Here is a 26,830-nt window from a genome sequence, read left to right on the forward strand (position 1 = left end):
TCCTTCTAGCTGCCACCCTATTTCTCTCACCAGCTGTGTTTGCAAGGTGATGGAATGTATGATTCATGCCAATCTAGTGGCTGGCTAAAGTCTTGCAATATGCTAATCATGCCACAATGTTGATTTCAAGTGTGCCATTCTGCAATTGACCATGACAACCAAGTCATGAACGGTTTTCTGTGGAAATTCCATACTGTGGCCATGGTTTTTGATTTGGAGAAAACTTACGACACCTGCTCAGTGCTCTCTATACATGGGGCTTCCGAAACCACCTAACCTGTTTGCCTCAGGAATTTTTAAAAGATAAGATTTTCAGTATATGTGTGGGTTCTGCCTTTTCGGACACTTTTATCCAGGAAAACGGCTGCCTTTTCGTCGCCGAATTTGCGATCTATTGCAGTTTTCCATGGACTTGACTTCTTGAGTGGCATCTTCAGCAATGTCTCAATCATCATTACTTGTATAGAGTGAACACTGGCTTTCACTTTTCCACTGACAAAACTGTGTGTATGAATCTGTGGTGGATCAGTGAGTTTCTCCCACCATCTTCATGTCTTGGGCGTGTCACTCTTCCGTACACTAGAACTATAAAACTCTGGGGCTCACTCTTGGTAGAAAACTTTCTTGGTCCTCCCATGTGTTTACCTGGCCATCCGCTGTACCCAGTCCATCAGTGTCCTACGATTCCTAAGCAGTACTCCGTGGGAAGCAGATCGGTCCACCCTCCTCCGTTTGTACCGATTCCTGGTTCTTTCGAAACAAAAATATTGGTGTTTCGTCATTTGCAAGTCCATGCGTCTTATGTCATCTAAATACAATCCAACATCATGGAATCCATTTGGCCAGTGGCACATTTTACACTAGCCCGGGTGTAGTCCCTGTGCAGAAGCTGCCGAACTACCGATGTCATACCGAGGGTGATGTTCTCCTCAGCAAATACGAATACTGTTTGTCTGCCATGCCCAGTCACCCATGCTATGCCCCCTTCTTCGATGACTCCTTTGTCCGCCAGTATGAGGTGCATCCTCCTCCTCTGCTACCTCCTGGAGTTCACTTTCGGCTATTGCTCCGGTAGCTTAACTTCACGCTACCTGCCACTTTCCTGATGGAAGTAAACCATTCACCACCCTTCGTGTGGTGGCCTGTTTTGACATTGGATTTTGTTTGCTTCCTAAGAAAACTACACTGGTCGCTTTCAGACTGTTCGTGGTGTTGAGTAAGCCTTAGTCATTGGTACAATTTTTGATATCAGCTTCCGGAACACTTCTCAGTATTTACAGCAGAGCTCTTCGTCTTTTATCAGGCCACGCAGTACAGCCAAGACACATGCTTTTCAGTTGTGTTATCTGCTCTGATTTTCTCAGTGCCCTTCAGAGCCTTTGTGTGCTGTGCACAGTCCATCACTTAGTGCAATGGGTCCAAGAAAGCTTCCACTTGCTCACTCTTTACAGAGCCACTGTGATGTTTATGTGGTTCCTGGTCACATCGATCTGATAGGAAACTAGGTTGCTGACTCTTCTGCCAAGGCTGCAGTCGTCCTACCTCAACCCGCTAATTCTTCCGTTCCTTCCAGTGATCTCTGTGATACCGTCTATCAGCTAGTAGTGTCACTTTGGCATCACCATTGGTCTTCTCTTCATAGGAATAAGCTCCAGAGAATTAAACCTCTCCCAGCGGCTTGGCCGACCTCCTCTTAGTCCTCTCATTTTAGCTAGGTTGCGTATTTGGCACTGTTCTTTCAGCTATCACCATTTTTTAAGTGATGATCCCCACCACTTGCTACTCATTGTCATCAACCTTTGACTGTTCACCATTTCCTGACCAAATGCCCTTTTTTTAACCACTTATGTTCTAATGTATGTTTGCTGTCTGATTTATCGGCTATTTTAGTGAATGACATGCTGACTGTCAACCGCAGTTTACTTTTTGTCTGTCATAGCAATATGGCCCCCCCATGAACCATGGACCTTGCCGTTGGTGGGGAGGCTTGCGTGCCTCAGCGATACAGATGGCCGTACCGTAGGTGCAACCACAACGGAGGGGTATCTGTTGAGAGGTCAGACAAACGTGTGGTTCCTGAAGAGGGGCAGCAGCCTTTTCAGTAGTTGCAGGGGCAACAGTCTGGATGATTGACTGATCTGGCCTTGCAACATTAACCAAAATGGCCTTGCTGTGCTGGTACTGCGAACGGCTGAAAGCAAGGGGAAACTACAGCCGTAATTTTTCCCGAGGACATGCAGCTTTACTGTATGATTAAATGATGATGGCATCCTCTTGGGTAAAATATTCCGGAGGTAAAATAGTCCCCCATTCGGATCTCCGGGCGGGGACTACTCAGGAGGATGTCGTTATCAGGAAAAAGAAAACTGGCATTCTACGGATCGGAGATTTAGGAACCAGGTTTTAAGTTGTAAGACATTTCCAGGGGCAGATGTGGACTCTGACCACAATCTATTGGTTATGACCTGTAGATTAAAACTGAAGAAACTGCAAAAATGTGAGAAATTAAGGAGATGGGACCTGGATAAACTGAAAGAACCAGAGGTTGTACAGAGTTTCAGAGAGAGCATAAGGGAACAATTGACAGGAATAGGGGAAAGAAATACAGTAGAAGAAGAATGGGTAGCTCTGAGGGATGTAGTAGTGAAGGAAGCAGAGGATAAAGTAGGTACAAAGACGAGGGCTGCTAGAAATCCTTGGGTAACAGAAGAAATATTGAATTTAATTGATGAAAGGAGAAAATATAAAAATGCAGTAAATGAAGCAGGCAAAAAGGAATACAAACGTCTCAAAAATGAGATCGACAGGAAGTGCAAAATGGCTAAACAGGGATGGCTGGAGGACAAATGTAAGGATGTAGAAGCTTATCTCACTAGGGGTAAGATAGATACTGCCTACAGGAAAATTAGAGAGACCTTTGGAGAGAAGAGAACCACGTGTATGAATATCAAGAGCTCAGATGGCAGCCCAGTTCTAAGAAAAGAAGGGAAGGCAGAAAGGTGGAAGGAGTATATAGAAGGCTTATACAAGGGCGATGTACTTGAGGACAATATTATGGAAATAGAAGAGGATGTAGATGAAGACGAAATGGGAGATACGATACTGCGTGAAGAGTTTGACAGAGCACTGAAAGACCTGAGTCGAAACAAGGCCCCCGGAGTAGACAACATTCCATTAGAACTACTGACGGCCTTGGGAGAGCCAGTCATGACAAAACTCTACCAGCTGGTGAGCAAGATGTATGAGACAGGCGAAATACCCTCAGACTTCAAGAAGAATATAATTATTCCAATCCCAAAGAAAGCAGGTGCTGACAGATGTGAAAATTACCGAACTATCAGTTTAATAAGCCACGGCTGCAAAATACTAACGCGAATTCTTTACAGACGAATGGAAAAACTGGTAGATGCAGACCTCGGGGAGGATCAGTTTGGATTCCGTCGAAATGTTGGAACACGTGAGGCAATACTGACCTTACGACTTATCTTAGAAGAAAGATTAAGAAAAGGCAAACCTACGTTTCTAGCATTTGTAGACTTAGAGAAAGCTTTTGACAATGTTGACTGGAATACTCTTTTTCAAATTCTAAAGGTGGCAGGGGTAAAATACAGGGAGCGAAAGGCTATTTATAATTTGTACAGAAACCAGATGGCAGTAATAAGAGTCGAGGGGCATGAAAGGGAAGCAGTGGTTGGGAAAGGAGTGAGACAGGGTTGTAGCCTCTCCCTGATGTTATTCAATCTGTATATTGAGCAAGCAGTAAAGGAAACAAAAGAAAAATTTGGAGTAGGTATTAAAATTCATGGAGACGAAGTAAAAACTTTGAGGTTCGCCGATGACATTGTAATTCTGTCAGAGACGGCAAAGGACTTGGAAGAGCAGTTGAACGGAATGGACAGTGTCTTGAAAGGAGGATATAAGATGAACATTAACAAAAGCAAAACGAGGATAATGGAATGTAGTCAAATTAAATCGGGTGATGCTGAGGGAATTAGATTAGGAAATGAGACACTTGAAGTAGTAAAGGAGTTTTGCTATTTAGGAAGTAAAATAACTGATGATGGTCGAAGTAGAGAGGATATAAAATGTAGACTGGCAATGGCAAGGAAAGCGTTTCTGAAGAAGAGAAATTTGTTAACATCGAATATAGATTTATGTATCAGGAAGTCGTTTCTGAAAGTATTTGCTTGGAGTGTAGCCATGTATGGAAGTGAAACATGGACGATAACTAGTTTGGACAAGAAGAGAATAGAAGCTTTCGAAATGTGGTGCTACAGAAGAATACTGAAGATAAGGTGGATAGATCACGTAACTAATGAGGAGGTATTGAATAGGATTGGGGAGAAGAGAAGTTTGTGGCACAACTTGACTAGAAGAAGGGATCGGTTGGTAGGACATGTTTTGAGGCATCAAGGGATCACAAATTTAGCATTGGAGGGCAGCGTGGAGGGTAAAAATCGTAGAGGGAGACCGAGAGATGAGTACACTAAGCAGATTCAGAAGGATGTAGGTTGCAGTAGGTACTGGGAGATGAAGCAGCTTGCACAGGATAGAGTAGCATGGAGAGCTGCATCAAACCAGTCTCAGGACTGAAGACAACAACAACAGCAATATGGCAAAGGATATTTAATTTTTAGTTCGGGACCTCCATTGTCTCTACAGCGTATATTCTGGACCTTTCTCCAAGAGGAAGGCCTTTTTCTTAGCTCCCTTTCTTTCTGTCCATTAGGCTTAACACATAGTCACTTTTATCTTCTTTTTCGTATTAATGTTCTGAGTATCTGACGTGGGTGCATATGACCTCAGCTGTTTTTGTGCCCTAAAGGAAGACAAACAAATGTACCTATATACAACTATCCTTTCCCTTTCCCACTCCCTCCAGGTTGCTGCTTGCATCCAACATGATAGTTGCATTCTGGACCAAGATGCTGGTGTTGGTGGCCATGTGTGCATGAGGTGTGCTTGCTTGTGTGTATGAGTAGTGTGTGTTTCTCTTTGCTGATGAAGGCTGTGGCCAAAAGCTTATGTAAGTGTCTTATAATTGTTCCTATCTGCAGCTTAACGTGTCTTCTTTACAGTAAGTAGCAATATATCTTTTCCTACATTTTTGATATTCCTATCTGGAGTTTCCAGTGTTTGATTTTGCCAAATGGCTTTCCTTCCATCTTACGACCCTGTGAAGTTTTCCTTTCTTAAGCTTCTCTGTAACATTACTCTTTTCAGTGTCCATTCTTCTTATATTTATTTACTGCCTTCCAAACGGCACCTTCTTCCGAGCCACACTGTATCAACGATTGCCCATATACAGCACAGACTTCGTGACCGTGTGGATTATTAATGCAGAATCTGATACTCGCAAATTTTACCTCTTTCCTATTAACCCCACCTCATCCCTCATCCGGACATACTTTAGCATTCTATTTTCCACACTGCCCGTGACACATGAACTTTTGATCCTCAACCTAACCCATCCCCTGCCCACCCCTCTTCCCTTATCTTCAAAACACACACACACACACACACACACACACACACACACACACACACACACTCCCCCATACGCCATCATTTCTTTTCTCCCATGTTTCTGTATCAGGGTATAAATGACCCACGAGATCCGGGAAAACCCTGGAAATTTTTCATCCAGGAGAAACCCGGGAATATTTTAGAATTCAGTTAAATTTTTGTAATTTTGACTGGTAAGATCTGATACTCTTAACAAAGGACATTACTGTATCCCACTACTGCAGAATAATACTGCAGCAATAAAGCATGAACGAGAGAAAAACGAAAGTAAAACTTAAATTGCAAAGAAAATGCGCCATATACAGCAAAAAAAAAAACACAGTGCTCATACAAGTGTCTGCCAACACCAAAATGTGTCAAAGGAAGACTATGCAATGTTCTGTAACAAATTACCTCCGATGAGCATGATGTCACAACTGTTTACATTAGATTCATTTTAGCAGTTATGAGCGAGATGATGTGCATGCGCAGTTGAGTAGTACTTTCTCCCGCTTCTGGCTACAGAAATGTAGCTGTTGGCTGTGTAAGCAGTCACAGCAAACAGCTGGATGCTACTGGGATAAATTTTACTGGAGTGCCCAAGCTGCCAGATTCTTGCATGCGCAGCAGGCCCAGATCTAGAAGGGGGGTGGGGGGCAAATTCATACTCTTGAGGGGGAAAAAACCTTGTTTCACAAAGAGACTAGCATCCAGCGCACGTTAGTCTATCAATTATTCATATGACTGAAATGTATCCCTAACGGTTTTTGGACATTTTTGAACTCATTCTAAGTTTATTTCTGAATGAATCGTAAGTTGATTTGTGGATGTGTGCATAGTGTACATGATGTCTCTGTCGGGGGAATTCTTGTCGCTTGTAGGAACAAACTTTCCTACAGACAAAAAGGGCTATACGAGCTGAGTGGAGTAAGGCTGAATGGATGAATGCCAACCGCTGTCTGATTGTGTGGTCGATTAGGTTTTCGGATGATAGTGTTGTTATAATTACTAATCCATAGATTCAGACTATAGGAGTGGAAATAAACGAATAAAAGATAAGAAAGATTACGTATTACCTTCTCGGTGTATCCAAGAAAATGAAATTTTGCCAGAAAATTTTTAGCCTGATCGCTATACTGGTAAGGGCCAGTTGTACAGTACCCGGCTAGCATCCTCTTTAAGTTCCATTCTGGAAGAAGCGTGGAAAATGCGTTGTACGAACTTGTAGCAATGCAGGATAACTAAAACAGTGATTCTGGCAGAGTTAGTGGAGTTAACTTGCGAATAAGCTTTGACATTGGCGGTAATAGTTACAGAATTAGTGATAACAAGACCGTTTGTTAGAGCAAGGAAAGAGAAGAAACGGGGACATCACACAAGTTATGGAACAATATGATAATTCCAAGTTTATATAAAAATTTCGTACTACTGCTTATCGATCTCATACTTGAGAAACTGGAGCGTATGAATGAAGCGTGAAACTATTTCCTAACGTAAAGCTTTTTGCTTGTAGTAGGCCTAATAGACCTTTGATAATAGTACTTTGTGGATTATATTCTGTTGTTAGAAAAAGGACCGTTTGTGCCAAAACAGTCTCGTTTATTACATTTGTATTACAATCGTTGCAGTATTAGAAAGGTCTATTTTGTTTTATCTTGCAGACAGTGACAAAATAGACGTAATTAGATTGGGAAACCACACCAGTCTTGGGTGCTATTTGCATTAACAGCTTTTTCAGTATTAGACAACGACATTTAGACTTCCTGTAGCAAAACGTTTGACGAACTTTGATGAGATAATAGATTCTTTCACAGAAAGGAAAGCACGCCATGTAAAGCTGTAGCAAGATTAGAGAGAAAAAAATTCTAGGAGCTAAGAATTGAAGAAATGTGTATTGCCTTGCTTGTCTCATGTCTTTACTGGGTTTATGCATCCTAGATTTAATTTTATGTCACACAAAGCAGCAAGTTGTTAGCTGATAGGGAATAATGAGTGCAAATTTTCTGAAGAGTTCTTTTTTTTTTTTAAAAAAAAAAAAAAAGAGGGATAGGATGTCAAATCGGCCGATTGTGAGCAGGAGAGGTACCACAGGAAATTTTAATTTCCACTGTCCTGAATATGGTTTGATGGCATCCATTACAACATATACACATTCCAATTCCACAGAGTGAAGTACAGTGATGTGCGATCGAAGAATGCTGTGTGAGGGGGTCGAGGCAGTGCCCTTCGGCACACTTTTGACCAAATAACATGTCTTACATTTCCTCGAACACATATGTTTTATGCATGAGACTCTTCAGAAAAATGTGCTCTACAAAATGAACATATTTTTGAAAATTCGTTTTTAATTTTTGACGTCCTATCTCAAACACTCGAGGGAGGGGTGGGTCATTGCCCCGGTTCTGAAATATCGTAGATCCGCGTCTGATGCACCAAGCAGTCCGAGGTACAGTAGGGAAGTGGGTAGTCTCCACGTGACCTGTGTTTACGTTTAGTGATTTTGCTGTTCCCTCTTCTTTTACTGCTCTCATGTCAAATGAAAACAAAATAGATTTCTGTGGCTGGGAACTATCAAGTGAGTTAAAATACATTCACATAATTACGGAAGGCTAAAATATGTTCTTAGTTGCAGATTTTATTTTATTTCCACCTTTCTGACAGTCAAGCACTAATTGCCTCGCAGAACAACGAAGTTATTTTTGTCAGTTTGCTAAAGAAATTTTCTTTTATTAATCCTTTCTACTGAGGCAGACAATATAAATGAAATGAAGTGTTTAATTCCACACACTATTCACTGCATTTCAAGTGCACGTTTTCAACTTCTAGCACGTATGGCATTATGCCATAATAAAGAATCAAACATGAGATAACCCAGTACTGGTACTCCAAGAAAATTTACATCCCGAAAACCACATTGAAAAGCTTAATATCAGGTCGTGGCCTACTTAACTGGGAATCTGGACATACAAATGTGCACTTTAAATGTGCACATTTTGGTATGGGTCACGAAATTCCGATGCTCTTCTAGTATCCTATGATGTCTTGTTTCTTTTATGACATAACGTACGATCTTTTAATGCTTTACTCATACGAACATACAGGCTCCCTACGACATCGTAGCTGCACAAGCGCGGTGACACCTGTCATCTGGCGCTCTCTGGCAACTGCAGAAATGAACCTATTTTTAACAGGACATGGGAAAATACTCCAAATGGTGGTTTGAAAAGCGTTAGCATCAAAGTAGTATTCTGGCAGTTACAATGGAGTTATGTGTGATAATGTATGATAAATTTCTTAACTCACAGAGCGTTTGACTCTCATTTAAAAATCAACTCTTTGATGACAGGCCATTTAGATGAATTTCGAGACCAGAAGATCTAACATTTCTGTCGTTATTAAAAATTTTACTGACACATTTATGTGATATATCTTAAATTGTAATACACGCATAAAAGACCAACTTTTTGTGTGAAAGCTTATACCCGCATAAAAGACCAACATTGTATGTGAAAGGTTTGCGTTTCCTGTAGCAACACTATGTATATTAATTTAAACCATTAACTTTTTCTGTTTGTGTGTTCGCGCTACATAATAGTGATGTTGCTATTGGCTGACTACATCACATGTCCTAAGCTCTTAATATTCGCTGTCATCGGCTGCGAGATCACGTGTCATAAGCTATGACTGGCTTACAAAAGTGCATCGCAATCTCAATTTCAATGCTTCGCAAAGTAACATGCAGTGTTTGGCGGAATTTGAATTTATAATTTCGTAATACAAAAATATGCAGCATACATGTTGCTGCACATCAAAGATCTTTCCAAAATGTGTTTTTTCCCCTGTTTTTAGTTTTCTAAAGTGCCGGGAAATTGTACTCCAGTGTATAAAACCATAATCATTCAAAGAACTTATAAAAAATATAGGTCCGAGATATAATGTGCTGTCAGTTAACAGGGAAAAAGTATGTTTACTCCCAGGAGAAAGTGTATTTTTAACCGCAAAATCCGGGAATTTTTTTCCTTGTCCACGTATACACCCTGTGTATGTTTTAACATATTTGTGCATATTTTTATATGGTATCATGCATTGTTGCATGTTTTGTGTATTTGTGCCTATTTTCACTTATCTGTCCATATTGTTACATATCTGTGCATGTTTCTGTGTGTATTTGAATATTTTTCATACTTTTTTAAATTTACTTAGCTCCTCTCACAACCATCAACACCTATTTGCCCCATTTATGCATCATTCCTGTTTCCTTTACACCATTCCTGCCACAATGGACCTCTGCTCCATTTTCTGTACCAGTTCAGAAAAGTTTACCTTTCCCTGGCTAACACCCATTCTCACATCCTGCTTCTCAGATGCTGCCTAAACCATGGAATCCCCCCAAATAGCCTAACCAAAAGGATTCCTTTCTCTGGATATCACTCCTCCTTTCACAGTGAGCTACACCTTTTCCAATTCCGTCAATCACTGGCTATCGCAAACCTAGTACTGCAAAAACATGTGACCATGCCACAGGCATCCCAGAACTACCTCCCCTACCTCCACAAGATACTCCTGTGCAATCCCCACTCCATACATCACATCTCTGTAATTGAATCCCTTACTCTCCTGCACCAGGAGGAGCATTACAGGCACCACCTCCATAACTTATCCAACTTACTGAAATACTTCTGCCGCTTTGGGCCAGCGCTTTCCAGCCCCTATCCTACCCACAGCATTCCAGCACATCCATGCCTCACAGCATCTACACCCTGCGTAGCTGATCTTTTTAACTTCCCATGTTCCCCAAGACTCCCTACCAACTCTCAACCAAATCCAAATCCAGAGCCAAAACATTTGCATAATACTGTTGTTGACTTTTCCACCAAAACCCTCAGTTGATTGTCCGACACTTCCACCTTGCCAGAGTGATCCCATCCCAGAAGTCCAACAAAAACTCCAATCCCCACTTAAGGTCTTAGGTCCTTCCCAGAAAATCCCCCCCCCCCCCCTGAATCCATTTCCCTCCTCACTACTATGACACACCCACCTTCTACATGCTCCCTAAAATCCACAAACCCAACAACCTTGCATAGCCCATTACGGCTGGTTGTTGTGCCCCAAGGAAAGAATTTCGGCCCTCATTGACCAGTGCATCCAACCAGTTGCCTGTAATCTTCTCTCCCACATGAAAGAAACCAACGACTTCCTTCACTGACTCTCCACCATCCCCACCCCTTCACCTCCTGAATCTGTACTTGTCACTGTTGACGCCACATACAACAACATCCCTCATGCCCATGGTCTTACTGCTGTTCAACACTACCTTTCCCACTGTCCTTCAGACTCCAAAAAAACTACTCCATTCCTCATACACCTTACTACCTTTATCATATCCCACAACTAATTCTCCTTTGAAGGAAAGGTATACAAAGAAATCAAGAGGCACAGCCATGTGCACTTGCCGGTCACCTCCTATGCCAGTCTTTTTATGAAATATCTACAGAAACGTTCCTAGCCTCCCAAAAGGTCAAACCCCTAGTCCGGTTCAGATTCATTGATAATACCTTTCATGATCTGGACTCAAGGCCAAGACACCCTATCTCCATTCCTTTACAACCTCAATATTTCTCTCCCATCTGCTTTGTGTGATCTTCCTCAACGCAGTATGCCACCTTCCTAGAAGTTGTTCTCCACCTCTGTAATGGTTCCATCCGTGCCTTTGTCCACACTAAACCCACCAACCCCCAACAGTTCCTGCATTTTGACATCTGTCATCTCTTCCATACCAAAAAATCCCTCCCATGCAGCCTGGCCTCCCATGAATGCTGTATGTGACAAGAACTCCCTTGCTAAGCATGCAAAGGGTCACAGCAAGGCCCTCACAGACAGGCACTATCCCACAGACCTTGTCCGCAAACAGATGTCTCAAGCCATTTCGGTCTCACGCCTCCAGTGCTCCCACCATCCCCAAGAAACAGCCACAAAGAAGTGTCCCCTTTATCACCCAGTACCACCCCAGGCTGGAACAACTGAACTACATCCTTCATCAAGACTTCGATTACCTATCATGACGTTCCTCTGCATCTTTGGGGCCAGAGTTGACCTGCAGTATTCTTGGCTGTGGTAAGAGATAACTAAAAGGGTTTGACCTCCACTTTCCAAATTCTACAGAAGTGTGGGCCATTTGGTGAAGGACGCCTTACGTCTTGCATCTTGTATCCATCATACCCTGAGAGATTGTGTACCTACTATTTTAATGGAAATGTAAGTGCATCCATCATCCACCTTTTTGGGCAAGGAAGTCTTACAGGGTGCATACTTTACATCCATTGTGCACTGTCATCTCTTGCACCCACAATAATAATGTATCTCTTTGTGCCCAAAATCCAGTGCGGTGGCCAATCTGTCATGGCGCCCGGGGGGGGGGGGGGGGATGTACCCTCTTGGTTGTAGTCCCATGACAACACAGGGATCACACTACTGATGCCTGAACTACAAACGCCACACGTATGCGTAGGAGTAAATGCCCATCTTCTTGCGGTATCAGGATTCCCGGCAATGGCCTTTACTCTGACTAGGTGGTGCCCATGGAAAGAGCTCCAGATTGGAGTGGGTAGCATCAGGGCAGATGATCTGCAATGAAATGTATAAAGTTGTCCGTTGCTGGTGGTCGAACGGCTCCAGCTAACTCTTAGAGAGGTAAGGTGCAATATAATGCCGAGAGGTATGACAACAAATTGTTCCCTTCCCTGGCTACACAATGAAAGGAACATAGGAGAGGCATACCCTCGTAAATACTTAGTTTGTGCAAGGTAAGATGAGGAATCCTTTATGATGACAAAGCCTCTGTTTTTCATTGAGAACTTAGAGGACAAGTTTGGGGAAGAAGTGGGAATATCCAAACTGCAGAATGCGTCAGTTCTGATAAAAACAGCATCCCCTGCCCAGGCACGTGCATTGCTCACCTGTGCCAAGCTGGGTCATGTCCTGGTCTCCATCACTCCCTATACGAGTATAAATGTGGTCCAAGGGTTTATGTTCGATAGAAGGTCTCCTATTGCAGTCCGATAACGAATTGCATGCTAACCTACAGCGACAAGGTGTTCACTTCATTAGGTGTGTGTGTTTACGAGACCTAAAGATCACAGGATTGCTACCCATGCCCTTATCTTGGTCTTTTAGGATGATTCGTTGCCTGAAAAGGTCAAGGTGATGGTCTAATGGTGTGATGTTAAACCCTATGTTCCTCCCCAATGCAGTGCTTCAAATGCTGGAAATTTGGGCACATGTCCATTCACCAGTCCCCATACATCGGGAATGCTAATGTCTGTCTCACACAAACATTCCTTGTGCCACTCCCATTTGTGTCTTCTGCAGAGAGCACCATTCTCCCTGTTCACCAGACTGCACCATTTATCAGTAAGAGAGGAAGGTAACAGAATATAAGATCCTGGATAGGCTGACATTCAAAGAGGCAGAAAAGAAATACGACTGTCTTAACCCTGTACACGTGACATCCTCATATGCTATGGCTACGATGACATTTTCCTTTATGAAAATTAAAATAGCATCTCCATCAGCTATGCGTCTTAAAATAAGCCCCCAGGGATGCCAGACTATGGCTGCCCCCCAGATAGTTGGGGGCACACTTCCTCCCGCTGGTACTATAACATCTATTTCGGTTCATAGTCGTCGTCGTCATCCCCCCCCCCCCCCCCCCCCCCCAAGCCATTGGGGACATTGGTCCCCACTCTGTGGCCAGAGAAGCAACAGCCTCCTCTAGCTCCTCTCACAAGGAAGGGGTCCCTCGGACACTACCTTCCAAGGGTTCTGCTGCTGTGAAGCCGGATCACCAGCCAGTGGTTTCATGATCATCGTAGGTTCCTGAGAAAACTCAAACTGCCCACAGCCAGAGAGAAACCAAAAGAGAAGTGAGAGGACAGAAAGAAGAAAATCGTAAAGAAGAAAGAGCCCCAGTGGCCACCACACTACCATTTTCTGCAAGTTGCCATTCTGAGGATGAGTTGGAGATCTTAGTGCCCAACGAGGACCTAGGCTACTTCTACATCTACAGTCTACATTTATACTCCACAAGCCACCCAACGGTGTGTGGTGGAGGGCACTTTATGTGCCACTGTCTTTACCTCCCTTTTCTGTTCCAGTCGCTTATGGTTTACGGGAAGAACGACTGTCTGAAAGCCTCTGTGTGCACTCGAATCTCTCTAATTTTACATTCGTGATCTCCTCGGGAGGTATAAGTAGGGGGAAGCAATATATTTGATACCTCATCCAGAAACGCACCCTCTCGAAACTTGGCGAGCAAGCTACACCTTGATGCACAGCGCCTCTCTTGCAGAGTCTGCCACTTGAGTTTGTTAAACATCTCCATAATGCTATCACGGCCTCACTGGAGCCTCCAAACCAATTTACCTAGAGACCACAAGCCCTCAGTAGGTGAATGCATGTAACTCTGAGGCGTATATTGCCTCTGCCTTGCCAGAATGTTATGTCCAGCCCTATCCTCTTGCCACAAGGATCCTATCCCTGTGTAAGACCCAGGTGCAAGACCCAGCACTTCCTATTCCAGTCCTGTCACAGGTTTCTCCTAACGCATCAGGGGTCGGGCCACCTGTGAATGCAGCCATGTCATTAACCTGCTCTGCTGCAATCATTGCATAGCTTTTTATAATGGTATCACTACCAACCAGCCCTCCACCAGGATGAATGACCATGGCCAACCTAAGGCCAAGAGCAAAGTGGACCACCTTGTGGCACAACATGCAGCTGAACATATTGATTTCAATGGCTTCTTCATTAACCAAGCCACCCAGATCCTCCCATCCACCACAAGCTTTTCTGAACTGCGCAGATTGATGTTATCCTTAAAATAAGTTCTCCTCTCTTGTAATTATTCCGCGTCAAACCTACGGTAACATACTGTCCCCAAACCCTTCACCCAACAGTTTCTATCCATCCAGTCTGTCATATCATCTCCTCCCCATTCTAGTCTCTCAGTCTTTGTTTGCTTCCCTCTGCTAAAGCACCTGCCCATCTTTGCCCGCTCCTCTCCTTCTTTGTTCCTTTTTTCCTCACCTCCTTGCTGCACAATTTCCTGACACTGCACATGTTGACATGGTAGTCCACAACCAGTTTACCAGACAGTGTCTCTCTCTCTCTCCCCATCTGTACACTACCAATCCTTACCCTTCCCCATCCCCTCCAGATTGCTACATGCATCCCACATGTTAGTTGCATTCCTGCCCAAGATGCTGGAGTTGTGCATGACCTGTATCCTTATTTGTGTCTTTTAATGGTGTGTTTCTCTTTCGCTGATGAAGGTTGTGTGCGAAAGCCTTATGCAAGTGTCTTCTTAATCTCCTGTATTCAAGTAATCTTCATCTGTTTTTTGATTGGTTGATTTTATGTGCTGGGAATTTTCCGATTTTTTTCTGTCCTTTCTTTCTTTGCTTATCTGTGCATAGGATTTTGACATGAGCTTGTGTAATTTGAAATGTTATTTCTTCTAGTGTTTCCAGTGATGTGTGCTTTGCTCAGTCTGTATGCTTTATTTTCACAATTCCGGGCTGTTTACAGGATTTACATACGTCAAATGGAGGTTAGTATCTCTTTCTTGACTGCAAAAGAAGTGTGTTTTTTGGGACTTGTTTGACTGTTTTATTTCTGGAAAAAAAAGCCTGTAGTTCCCAAAATCCATTGCCTCTTCGTAAGTCAGTCTTGGTTTTTGGGATGTCAGTATCTATTTTTTTTGTTCATTTAGAGTCTGTTGTAGTTCATACAACTTCTTTGCTTATAAGAGAATATGTTAGGCTGGTGCATAAGTTCATAGCATTTTTCCACATGTTGTGTGGACACAACTGATACACATGAGAGGCTTTACTCATGAATAATATAATCTTTTTCACTATTTGCAATATTCTACCAATGCTGTGGCAACTTTTTGATTCCGTGACTGTAGAAATGACGTGATTTTGACATGCAGAACTCGTCAAACAATGATCGGAGCATGTTTTCACCCAGAAAGGAAGTTAGCTGAAGATTATTCGATAAAAAATAGAAATGGTGAAATTCTGAGGGTGTAAGATTAAGTGAATAAGGTAGACATGGAATAACTTCCCAACCCGACTCCTGTAAAACATCTTTTTGTCAATCTGGCAGAATGTTGGCAGGTGTTACTGCAGAATAGCATAATTTCATGCATTCTTCAAGGTTGTTGTTCTTGGACTGAATCTGCAAGACATCTCAGTTGTCGACAATAAATGTAAGAGGTGGTGGTTACACTGGGAAGCAATTCGTAGTACACTACATTGTCATTGTTCCACCAGATGCATAAAATACATAAAATTATCTTTTGTGGATGCATGCACGTGTTTGTATGGGGTTGTTGCTTTGTTTGGGCTGAACCATTGCTTTCTTTTCCTTATGTTAGCATAAAGACACCATTTCTCGTCAGCAGTAGATGTTGTTCATGGACCATTTGTTGATGAACAAGCAAAGATGCAGATAAGGTCATATTTTTGTGATTTTGTCTTAGAGCATGCGGTACACATACACCTGTTCTTTGAACCTTCCCCATTGCATGCAAATGTCACACGATAATGGCGTGATCGCAGTTAATCACATTTGCCACTTCTCGAGTACACTGACATGAATCATTGTGGATTAACACGTTTAAACGGTCATCATCAAACCCCCACAGTTCCTCCTGAATTTGGTGAGTTACTAATGTCAAAACAATTCTTGTTAAAATGAGAAATCCATTTTCTTGCCATGCTAGTGGTATTATCCCTATACAAGGCACAAATGCTTCTGACTACCTCAGCAGCTGTTACCTGTCTGTTGAACTCAAACAGAAGAATATGTTGGAAATGTTCTGATTTATGTACTTGGCACTCCATTTTGTAGCATCCACAGCTCCACTCACTATTGCCAAATGAAGACATAAAACTCTTAACAACAGTGAAGTACAAATAAAAAAGGCAACTGATAAATAAACCATAGCAACCAGAATACCGACATGGAAAGCAAAGACACCATGACCTTAGTCATCAACTTAATATACAGTGTGCTGAAAAAAAGATTTGGGTGAAGTTGGCCAGACATTTCTGTTTGTGTTGCAGTCCATATGCCCCAGAAACCAATTGTTTTTACTTTAATAATAGCAAAACATTTTAGAACATTATTGAAAATTTTTTTATTCCTGAATAATGGGTGCCTTTTTTTGAGCTATGGTAAGTGCCTTCAAATCTTTATGCAGATTGTTCTTATTCTTGGTATTGGTCTTGGGAACTGAGATGTAGGTTGAAAATAGGATGTAGTACTTTCAACAGTTCTCAGTAGGGATCATGTGAACTGAAAAGTAGTAGTTAATTTACCTTGTTCTTTGAGCAAATGTCTATATGATGTAATTTCATTGTCATATTCACGATAAAAGAAATTTTAACTGAACACTTTAAGACATGGAAAATTTTAGCTTCCCTTGGGGAGTTGTCCCAAAATATGATACTGTATGATATAATGAAACAAAAATGTCTAAAGAATTCCATCTTCTTATGTTTCCTCTTCTGACAAGTTTCGATTCCAAATAGTTATTTGTTTAGGCTTTGTAGCAGCTTGGTAGTATGCTCTCCAACCTAGTATTTATTGTCAAAGTATTTGAATAAAACAAACTGATGGAAGATCAGTAATGTCCACAAGAAAACACTATAGCCACATGACTGAAACTTGGCGACACCATGTTTAATTGTTTCCCAGTCAGATGATAACTGAATGCTTAATTCATGGGTTGTGAAGTTTATACCCATTGCTTACTGTAAATCAGATTCCAGAATTACATTTGATAATATAGTATTCTGTACATCATATAATATTCTCTAAATAATAGATAATATAATATGCTACTTTGGAAGGGCTCCTGTGTTGTGTGAACTAAATGTGGAAATTATGAGAGCAGCATAAGAGGTGGGTGCGCAATGATTGCATACAGTTGTGAGAGCCATATGAAAGGAAATGATGGCTCCAGAAGACTAGAAGAGGGCAATAATTGTACTTACATTCATGATAGGAAATTGAAACGAGTGTTATCCTGTGTGTTACTGTGCAAAAATCTGAAAGAAGAACAGTATGGCATCAGGCCAGGAATATTCACAGTAAATGTGATATATACTGTGAGACAACTGCAGTAACACCACCATGAGTATGGGAAAGGTATGCTTACGGTCTTCTTGTATTTGAAGAAATTATGTGACACTGTATTCAGAAGTAAAGTATGGAAGGCACTAAGAACGAAAGAGAGAGAGAGAGGAAATGACACTGAGGATAAAATGGTAGTACCAGGGAAGTGTAAGTTGTGTGAGAGAAGAGAGAGAACAGTACGACTGACACAGGGGGATGGTCTGAAATAAGCAACTTTTCATCATCGTGTTGGATATGATGACTCAAGTGGCAGGAGAGATTGGATACAGGATGACTGTGATGATATTTGCTGGTTACGTGAAATTAGATGCTTGGGAAGAAGTGCAATAATACGGCATAAAATTTAATGGAATGAAGTGTGAGGTGCTGCTCACAGAACATAAAAGGATGCACTATAGCTAACATGACTGGGTTGGATACAGCTGAAAGCCGTGGAAAATTTCAAGTACTGGGGAGACAACACAGGAAAATGGAAGAAATTACCAAGAGATAAGTGAATGGGCAAGCCAAGCTTACTCTTTATGACAAGTGTAAGTGGTGTGTTACAGTAAAAAGAAGTCCTCCATAAAAAAGTAAGTGGTGGTTACCAAACATATTATAGACCAGTTTTGTTTTACACCATAGAAACTGGGGTCATGAAGGAGAAGGAAAAAGGAAGAAGTGAGCAAGGGATACAAAGTTCTTGAGAAGTCAGATAGGTGTGACAAAAATGGAAAAGATAATAAATGAAATGGTCAAGGAGACAACACGAGGCATCCATACAAGAAAAGATTGGAGAAAGAGAGTGTAGGAGATGAGTATGCGTAGAAGATAAACAATATGAAAATGGACTGTAGGTCAAGGGGAAGGCCAGGGGACAAGTGGCTAGTGGATGAAAGCATCTGGAAGATGGGAGAGCCATGGGCCAGAGGAGTGTCAGAGAAGTCGTAGGAAGGCCGGAGGAGGTAGTGAGGCTTGTGTTCCAAGCAGAGTCTGCCATTGGTGGGAAACAGTGTTGTGTAGCTATAATTGTCAGAGGGCTGAAGGAGGCTGTCCAGGAGCTTTGTTTGTAAAAAGAATCGGAAGTGGCCCCCACCACCCAGTAGTACCCATGCCTTTATTGAGTGTCTCAATCCGTTATTATGTAAAGAGTGCGACTTTTTTGAGCCCCAAGCACAATATTAGATCATATTTCTCTTATATCCTCCTGACACCAATTGCTGTTGCCTTGTATTGCCCTCCTAATTTCTGCAACATCCTTAACAACTCATATACATTCCAGTGCCACTATCTCTATCCCAAGATTCATTCTTCTGCAACAGTTCCCACTATAAATGTGTCCCATGTAGGCTTCCATCCATCCATCCATCCATCACCATTTACTCTATTGCTGCCACTGCTAAGGCCTACAGCTTCAAAGACATACTGACATAAGCCAATTCATTTTGTTTACCAAATAATGTGTGTTCGCTGTAACGGTTTTTATATGGAAATGACTACCACTTAATTGAAATGTCTTGGAAAAGCCAGTTATCAGTTGCTGAATGTTCTCTACAGCTGCCCCAATTGCCTGCTATGCCACATTTGGATGCTCCCATACAGTACACGGTACTAGTTTCTCTGAATTCCATTCTTTAAATGTGTCTTTACTTCTCATTTTGTCACTTCTGTCATCCCTGTACTGAATACGGCACAGTGCTTAACAGTGTACGATCTTTGATGTCCCTCCTCTCTCTGAAACTTCTATTTCATCCTTGTGTATCTCATCCTTAAAACAATTGAATCCTTCTCAAATTAGGATGTGACTTACATGCCGTATATTTCCATCCTTCACCAATCAATCACATTTTCCATCCTGAAGAGTCAATAGACAAGTTCTGGAAGCTGAGAGTAGTATATACTACTTCAAGTTTTGCTACTGGCATTATTAGAAAATTTGTCTTCTGAAAGTATGGATTGTGACACAGTCCGTATCTTAATCATATTAAATATGAAAATAAAACTCAAAAGGAAATTAAATAGAAGCAGAGTGAAATTACTAGACATCACACAAGAAATCTGACTAAAGAAAATGTAAAAGAATACTTCACAAAAGAAATGGAATGTAACCCAACATAAATCAGACTGGCCAGTAGCAAACAACAATATGTTGAAAGCAAATGGAAAAACCTTAAGAACAGTATTCAAAAAAAAAAAAATTCTAAAGTTGTAGGAAAAAGAAAAGACTTAACAAAATTTGATTTAACAGCAAGTGCCAAGAAAAAGAGCTGGAGAGAATAAATTCAAGGGAACTGTGGTTTTAAGAAAGAAACAGCATGACACTGCCGGAAAGATGCTATAAAATCTGTCAGGAAACACAATGAACCCCAAAATAAAAGGAAAGTGAATCAACATGATAGGTGCGGAGGATGATTCAAGCATCACAGGGCAAGGCAGAAGTATTTTGGTAAATTAACTAAAAGGTAACAATTTGTAAAGGCTCAGCATAGGAAAATACTGACAAACAAGAGTTATATACAGAAGTGATGGAAAACATACTTTTCACAACTACTCAACTGCAGTTATCTACTTACATTAAATTTGAAGAATCTGATACAGTTGATGTACAAGTCAGCACCCCATCAGCAAACAAAATACAGTAAGCAATAAAGACATTGAAAAGCAAGAAGAATTGTTGTGAAGACCAGATGTACTACTAGATTTCACTTATAGAATACTATCAATTTGCCTATTAAACATGCTGATCCCAGTAACTGAAAAACTAAGTAGGGAATGCAAATGTAATTTCTGCATGAAGGGATCTGCAGTAGATCATTTATTCACTTTAAGACAAATAACTCAGAACAGGTTGGGATTTGATGTAGATGCCCACATATAATTTCTGTATTTCAGAAAGGCCTATAATACCTTACAGCGACACACACTTTTGAATATAATGAGGAAATTGGAAATATCCTCAAAGTTAATCAGATTAGTTAAAATGTGTATAGGTGTATTCTGGACTGAGATGAGGGATACCATTTCACCTGTTTTATGTAACCTTGTTTGAGAAAAGATCATTAGAGACTTCAGTAAAACTAATCGACAAGGGAAGCGACTGCAGAAGATGAACTTGCCTATGCAGATGATGGGGCATTAATAACAAGTTCCCAAAATAGAATTAATCAGAAGGAGGCAAAATTACTTAAAAATCTCTGAGAAAACAGGGGTGTGTGGGAATGAAGGAAGATGAATACCTGATCATAAGTAGGGAAATCGGAAGTAATGCACTTTCAGCTGTGGATGGATTCAGTTTCAAGACTGTTGACTATTAGAGAGACTTTTTAGTAATAATGGTAGAACGGGTATAGAAATAGATGCCCATCTAGCAACAGCGAACAAAGCACTTTTTATTTACATCAAAATTCTAAAGAAAAAATAACTAGGTACTAACTTCAAATTGTGCTTTTTAACAATCAACTACTGTACCCATTAAATTATGCAGAAATGAAGCATTAAATTTTGGAAAGAAAGGTAAAGAGAAACTCTTAATATCCCAAAAGAAAACATTAAGGAAAATTTTTGAATCTGTATATGTTGAAAATAATGTGGAACAGAAGGTAAGGGGGAAAAAAAGAGCACTCTTCAAACACTATGACGTCATTGAAGCACTAAAGAAGAGAAGGTTGAACTGGACAGACCATATAGCAAGAACAATGGCGATGGAGAATGCACTACCTACATTTTTTAAAACGATAGATGGAATGACAAGAAGAGGAGGGCTCAGAGTTAGGTGGTGAGATAACATCTGGGAAGATACAACTAGGATGAACATCAACACCAAATGGACAAATAGCTCACCTGACAGAGACAAATTGAAGAGCTTATAGAGCAGGCATGTGGTCGATAAGGCCCTTGCCACATATAAAGTAAAACAGTAAAAGTAGAAAAATTAGCTACTTGCTAGCCATTATATTCTATTTCCTTTTAATGTTAAGCTTCCTCAATTAAATTTTCCCCTTGATGCTGTCACCGTTCCTTGTGTGGTATCATTTTGTTCCTGAGGTTTCTCTGTAACAATATAATCAATAACTATCTTAGAGCATATAGCGAAGGTAGCTGAAAAGTTTTATGTAGCACTTAAAGTTAATAGCGGTCTTAATGCATGCAAAAATGTTTACTAGATGAGCTAAAAAAATTATAGTGAACTCACCAGCACCTACAGATTTTTATAATAATTATATTCAGTGTACTTCCAACTATTTGTGTGTGTATTATCTGTTTTGCAAATTATTCATGCATATAAGAAAGAAAAAGGATGTGCAATATTTTTCTACAGCAAACAGCAATACACAACCAGCTGCATGGCAATAAGTGTCATTTCCATTGTTTAAACAACTGGTGCATGGCAACAGAGAACAATTTTTGTTGTTTTCAGCCAGCCTGTTCCATGTAAATTGAAAACAAACTCGGTTTTCTGGTGTTAATTGTAATGTAAGTGTAAGTGAAGTAAGTTAAAAGAAATTTGTAGAAGAGATGATCGAGAAACAAAGGAAACATCTGTTGACATTAAAACAAAAATTAGAATACATTGAAAGATTTGAGAAGGGGGGAACTGCTGCAGAACCATGTGCTGATTATAATATTATAAGACAAGCTGTTCAGGAGATTAACAAGAATAAGCTGGAAATACAGGATTTTGTCAGAAAATCTGATTCTAGTTGTGGACCATCTTCACGAAAAAGCATGATGCTATTCTTTCGCAATGGCTTAGCCAAAAACGAGCAGAAGGTGTCATTGTTTCAGGCATGGTGTGTGCCAGTGAAGCTAGTTTTGTTTATGAAACCATAGGGCTAGAGAGAGAATTCATTACTTTATCTGGATGGCTAACAGATTCAGGGTTATGGGATTTGCAAACTCACTTTCCAAAGTGGTCTGATGATTCCTTCCAGGAAGAATTTCTCTGTAACTGCAATATATGATCTGAAGATGGGCAGCTAGCCTGAAACCGGTCATTGAAAATAAAAATTTGCGATCAAGGACTGAAATTCCATAGTTTTATTTAAAGAACGATCGCAGCAATCCCATTAAGACAATCATGTCTAGTTTTGGTAATGTTTACCTCCTAGCGTGCCTGCCATTGTACAACCAGTGAACCAGGGCATAATTGTGTCGGTAAAACAGCGCTACTGGGCTGGTCTGCTGAAAATGCAAGTTAATAAGGATGATTTGGTGGCTTTGTGAATGAAGTTGACACTCCTGGATGGTTTCTGATGCTTGGCAGGAAGTCAGGCCATGTACACCAGTTTGATATTGGAGGAAAATTGTTCCAGATATAGAAGAAAGTGATTTTATAGATTTTAATGTTGAAGAAATAAAAACTGACAGATAATGAATTTGGCAATCGATTTAAGTAGTTTTGAAGTTGTCAGTGAAGAAAAGAATGAGTGGCTGAAGATCAAACATAGAAGCAGCCCATGAATGATAAAATGGGGATGAAGACAGTGACCTTGTCAGTAATTGTACCACACTGCAATGTGTTGATACTATTCCATATTATATGGGCCAGAGGGGATTTCGGTACAATGACATTGTTGCTGCAAGGAAAATTCGAAAAGTTGTGCAAAAATGTCAACTCCTCTCAGAAGCAGACCAACATACAGACTGATATAAACAGGCCTACAGTACCTATGCACAGAACTAGTATATACTCGTGAACAAAGGATACATGTTTGAAATTATCTCAGTTAGCCATGTTTTCCATTTATTCGAGTGTCTTCTCCTCCACATTACATTGCAAATTTTTTTGCAGGTGCTCACTACATAGTTAATATTAAAAGGATTTGTTATGCAAGTATGTTTATATTGAACAAGTTTGTAGATACTGCTAGAAGTTGTTTTGTAATTTATAGCAATTTCTTGTAAATATGGAAATTCATCTTTTCTCCATATCTGCACTATTAAAATGAGATGGTAAACATTCTGCAAAGCCTAAAATTGTGTAGCAAGAGTGACTTGCTACTCAGAAAGTAAATTATGTTAACTGGTTTTGACAAGTGAATAAGTACTTCAGTAATGTTGCACATTATTCCTTGAATATTCTTATATTATTTCTGTCACTAATTTAAGGAAATTACTAATATCAATGCTCTTTCCATTAGCAAATCGCGAAGTCGCAGCCGCTCAAAAACTCGTTCACATTCAAGATCAAGGTCGAGAACACCACCAACTTCAAATTCATTTAGTGCAATTGGCAACATCAGTGAAAACAATTCTTGGTCAAGTGTGAATGCTGCATCAACTCCCGTAACAAACAGCTCTGTCAACAATTCAAACAGTACGCCTGTGAACAACAGTGAAAGGCGATCACCTAGAAGACAGCCAAGGTCTTACAAGGCCAGATCAAGGTAACTGGGTGTTATTATTGTGGATTGTAAAGTGTTCCTGAGTGACTTAGTTACAGTCATGAATTGCTTCATCCCCAAAATGGAAATCACACGAGGACATACAGAGACATTTTTATATATTGTTTAAATGATTTTTAATTTTAGCTGTGTATATATTCCTGAGGGGAAAGAATTAAATAACAGTATCTGCATTGCAAGCAGTTTTTTTGCACCTTTCCTGTGATATCCATAAAAGTAATAGTACTATTAACTAGTAAATACAGCTACAGATATGAGGGACATAATCAAAGAAGTCTATATGTTTAATTATTTCATCAGTGGAACTATAAAACCAAATCACATTCTGGATCAGTGCAGTGCAATTAAAAGAAAGAGATTGAAATATAGAATTGTAAACTTGGGTTTAATTGCTTGTGTGGTCAGTTTACAGTAATGTGACATCATTATTGGATGGAGTGATACAGATGTATAACACCAAAGGAAGTACACATGAACTCAAATTTGATAAGTTAGCCCAATTTCATAATATTATGGTAATTCAGGTATATGTAACTACCTCATATTAAGTGTTGTACCTTCACAAGATATTCATGAACTTTGTAACTTGGAAACCAGACGATCCTAAAATATATCGAAATTTTGACAACTTTTTAGCATGCAGTTTTGTGAACAATCTGATAGTTTAATCCATCTATATTTCTTATTGCACCAGATTATTTCATGTTAAATATTCATGATGCTCTGAAATTTTCTCTCTGGCTGAAGAAAATAATGTTAAAGGAGCAGCATTTTTGAGAGATTTTGTTTGAAATCCAGGAAATATTTTATAAAAATATTTAATGTTTAAAAATAACATTTAAAGCTTCTGGTTTAGGATACAAGTGAAAGACACAGTTCAAGGTCATACCTATGTTGAAGTTAGTGAACATTCAGAATAAATTGATGAACCAATTTATTCACAGTATTGATCAGCACTTAAAAATTTGTGTGAAAAATTAATATAAAAACCAAAAGCTAGTGTATGTATCTATTTTCTGACTGATATTTGCATCACAGTAGTTATTGGAAGATGAATGACGTGTGACTGCAAGTGAATGAAAAGCATTTGAGTGAGGTCATGCTTGTGTAGTACAATGAACTTTGAAGGAGGAAGTTGAGTAAGATGTAAATTGAAACAAGCAAACTCCCATATTAATTTATAATTTTATCTGTTAAATTAAAAAAAAAACCTGGTAAATACACTTCATCAGCAATATTTCATTCATGGAACTCAATTGATTAAGATGAATGCAAGCTTTTGATGATTTCCATCACCACCATCATCAGATTTAAAAATTAGTTCTTTTCTTCTTGAGAGTAATGGATAGGGATGTCATCAAAAGGTAAGATTTTTCAACCAAGTTGATGGCATTGAGTGCCTGAGAAAATATTATCCATCAAGTCATTGGAGAAAAATGAAAGGTTAATTATCATCCTTTGATATTTATATGAAATATAATTGATTTGGTCAATGAAGAAAAACCATTTTTGTTACCATTTTACAAAATCAGGTGTTAATGGATGTGACCACATTGCTGTGAAGTTTCATTATGAATTTACTGTTTGTCACACACCTGCGCATTGAAATTTTTTTGATGGTACGAAATTCTGAGTGAGTGAAGAAGAGTACACACATTTGTTTTAAAATGACTCTCTTTTCGTTGACACAGGTTCGAATTATTGAAGAACTTCTGATTTATCATTCTTAATACGTAAAACTCCTAATTTTCTAGCAAAATAATTGACTGAAGTAATTTATTTATGAGACATGAACAGTGATGTCGTTCCAAGCTTACAATTAAGGAGAGATAACATTAAAGAAGGCTTTGCAGGTATGAGGGCACTATTGGCTTACTGTCATTAACATTACTCCACATAGTGTTTATCTGGTTCCATTAAGTATAAAGCAACTGGTGATACTAGAACGTTGCATTGAAATTTCTCTGTTTCTGAGAAAGTAAACCCATTTTCTGCGTAGAAGCTGTTAAATTTTGAAGCTGAGTTTACTAATGTAATCATTCCTTTTTTTCAAATTTCATCTTTATCTTATGCTTACTGATATATCTATTGCTAAATAATATAAATTTGTTAGTTATTGGCTACCTCACAACAAATTAACTAATTTTAAATTTCAGTGGATGACACACGCTTTTCATGCTTTTCATTTTGACTAACAAAGCATGTAAACAGAAGGAAATGTAAAAGGCACAAAAACTGTAAGTCGTGGTACATTATGGAAGTACTCTGTGACCCAAAGACCATTCACAACTTCAATTACTGGTAGAAATTTTGCCATAGGAAATGTTTGTTTGCATTGCTTTTGTTGTGATGTTCAGACGACTGCTTTGACGCAACTCTCATCACTAGTGTATCATGTGCATGCCTCTTCATCTCAGCATTGCATAACTACTTCAACCTGTTTTCATTTTAAGCTGCTGATCGTATCAAGTCTTGGTCTGTCTCTACAGCTTTCACCCTCCCCATGTTTTCACACTGATGATTCCGTCATGCCGCATGATGTATTCTATCAACCAATCCCGTCCTATCAATCAATCCCTTCTTTTAGTCACATTGTGCCATACATACCTTTCTCTCCCTGTTTGATTCAGCACCTACTCCTTGCACATCTCATTGTTTGTTAGATCAATATTATTCTATTTAAAAGTGTTTCACGTTAGAGCAGTATCTAATTACAAATCTGGCAACACACATTTACC

The 26,830-nt window shown here is 39.9% G+C and overlaps 1 protein-coding gene across 5 annotated transcripts in view; it reads left to right on the top strand.

Moving 5' to 3' along the window:
• The window catches only part of LOC126356897 (calcium homeostasis endoplasmic reticulum protein), a 300,421-nt gene that overhangs the window by 220,457 nt on the left and 53,134 nt on the right, over window positions 1–26,830 (top strand). For all 5 annotated transcript variants that reach the window (XM_050007406.1, XM_050007405.1, XM_050007408.1 and 2 more), the window contains one exon: window positions 23,829–24,074. In XM_050007406.1, coding sequence (XP_049863363.1) covers window positions 23,829–24,074 — 246 coding nt within the window. The remainder of the gene's footprint in view (window positions 1–23,828; window positions 24,075–26,830) is intronic.

The sequence above is a fragment of the Schistocerca gregaria genome, chromosome 1 (genome assembly GCF_023897955.1).
Source record: "Schistocerca gregaria isolate iqSchGreg1 chromosome 1, iqSchGreg1.2, whole genome shotgun sequence".
NCBI classification, from domain to species: Eukaryota; Metazoa; Arthropoda; class Insecta; order Orthoptera; family Acrididae; genus Schistocerca; species Schistocerca gregaria.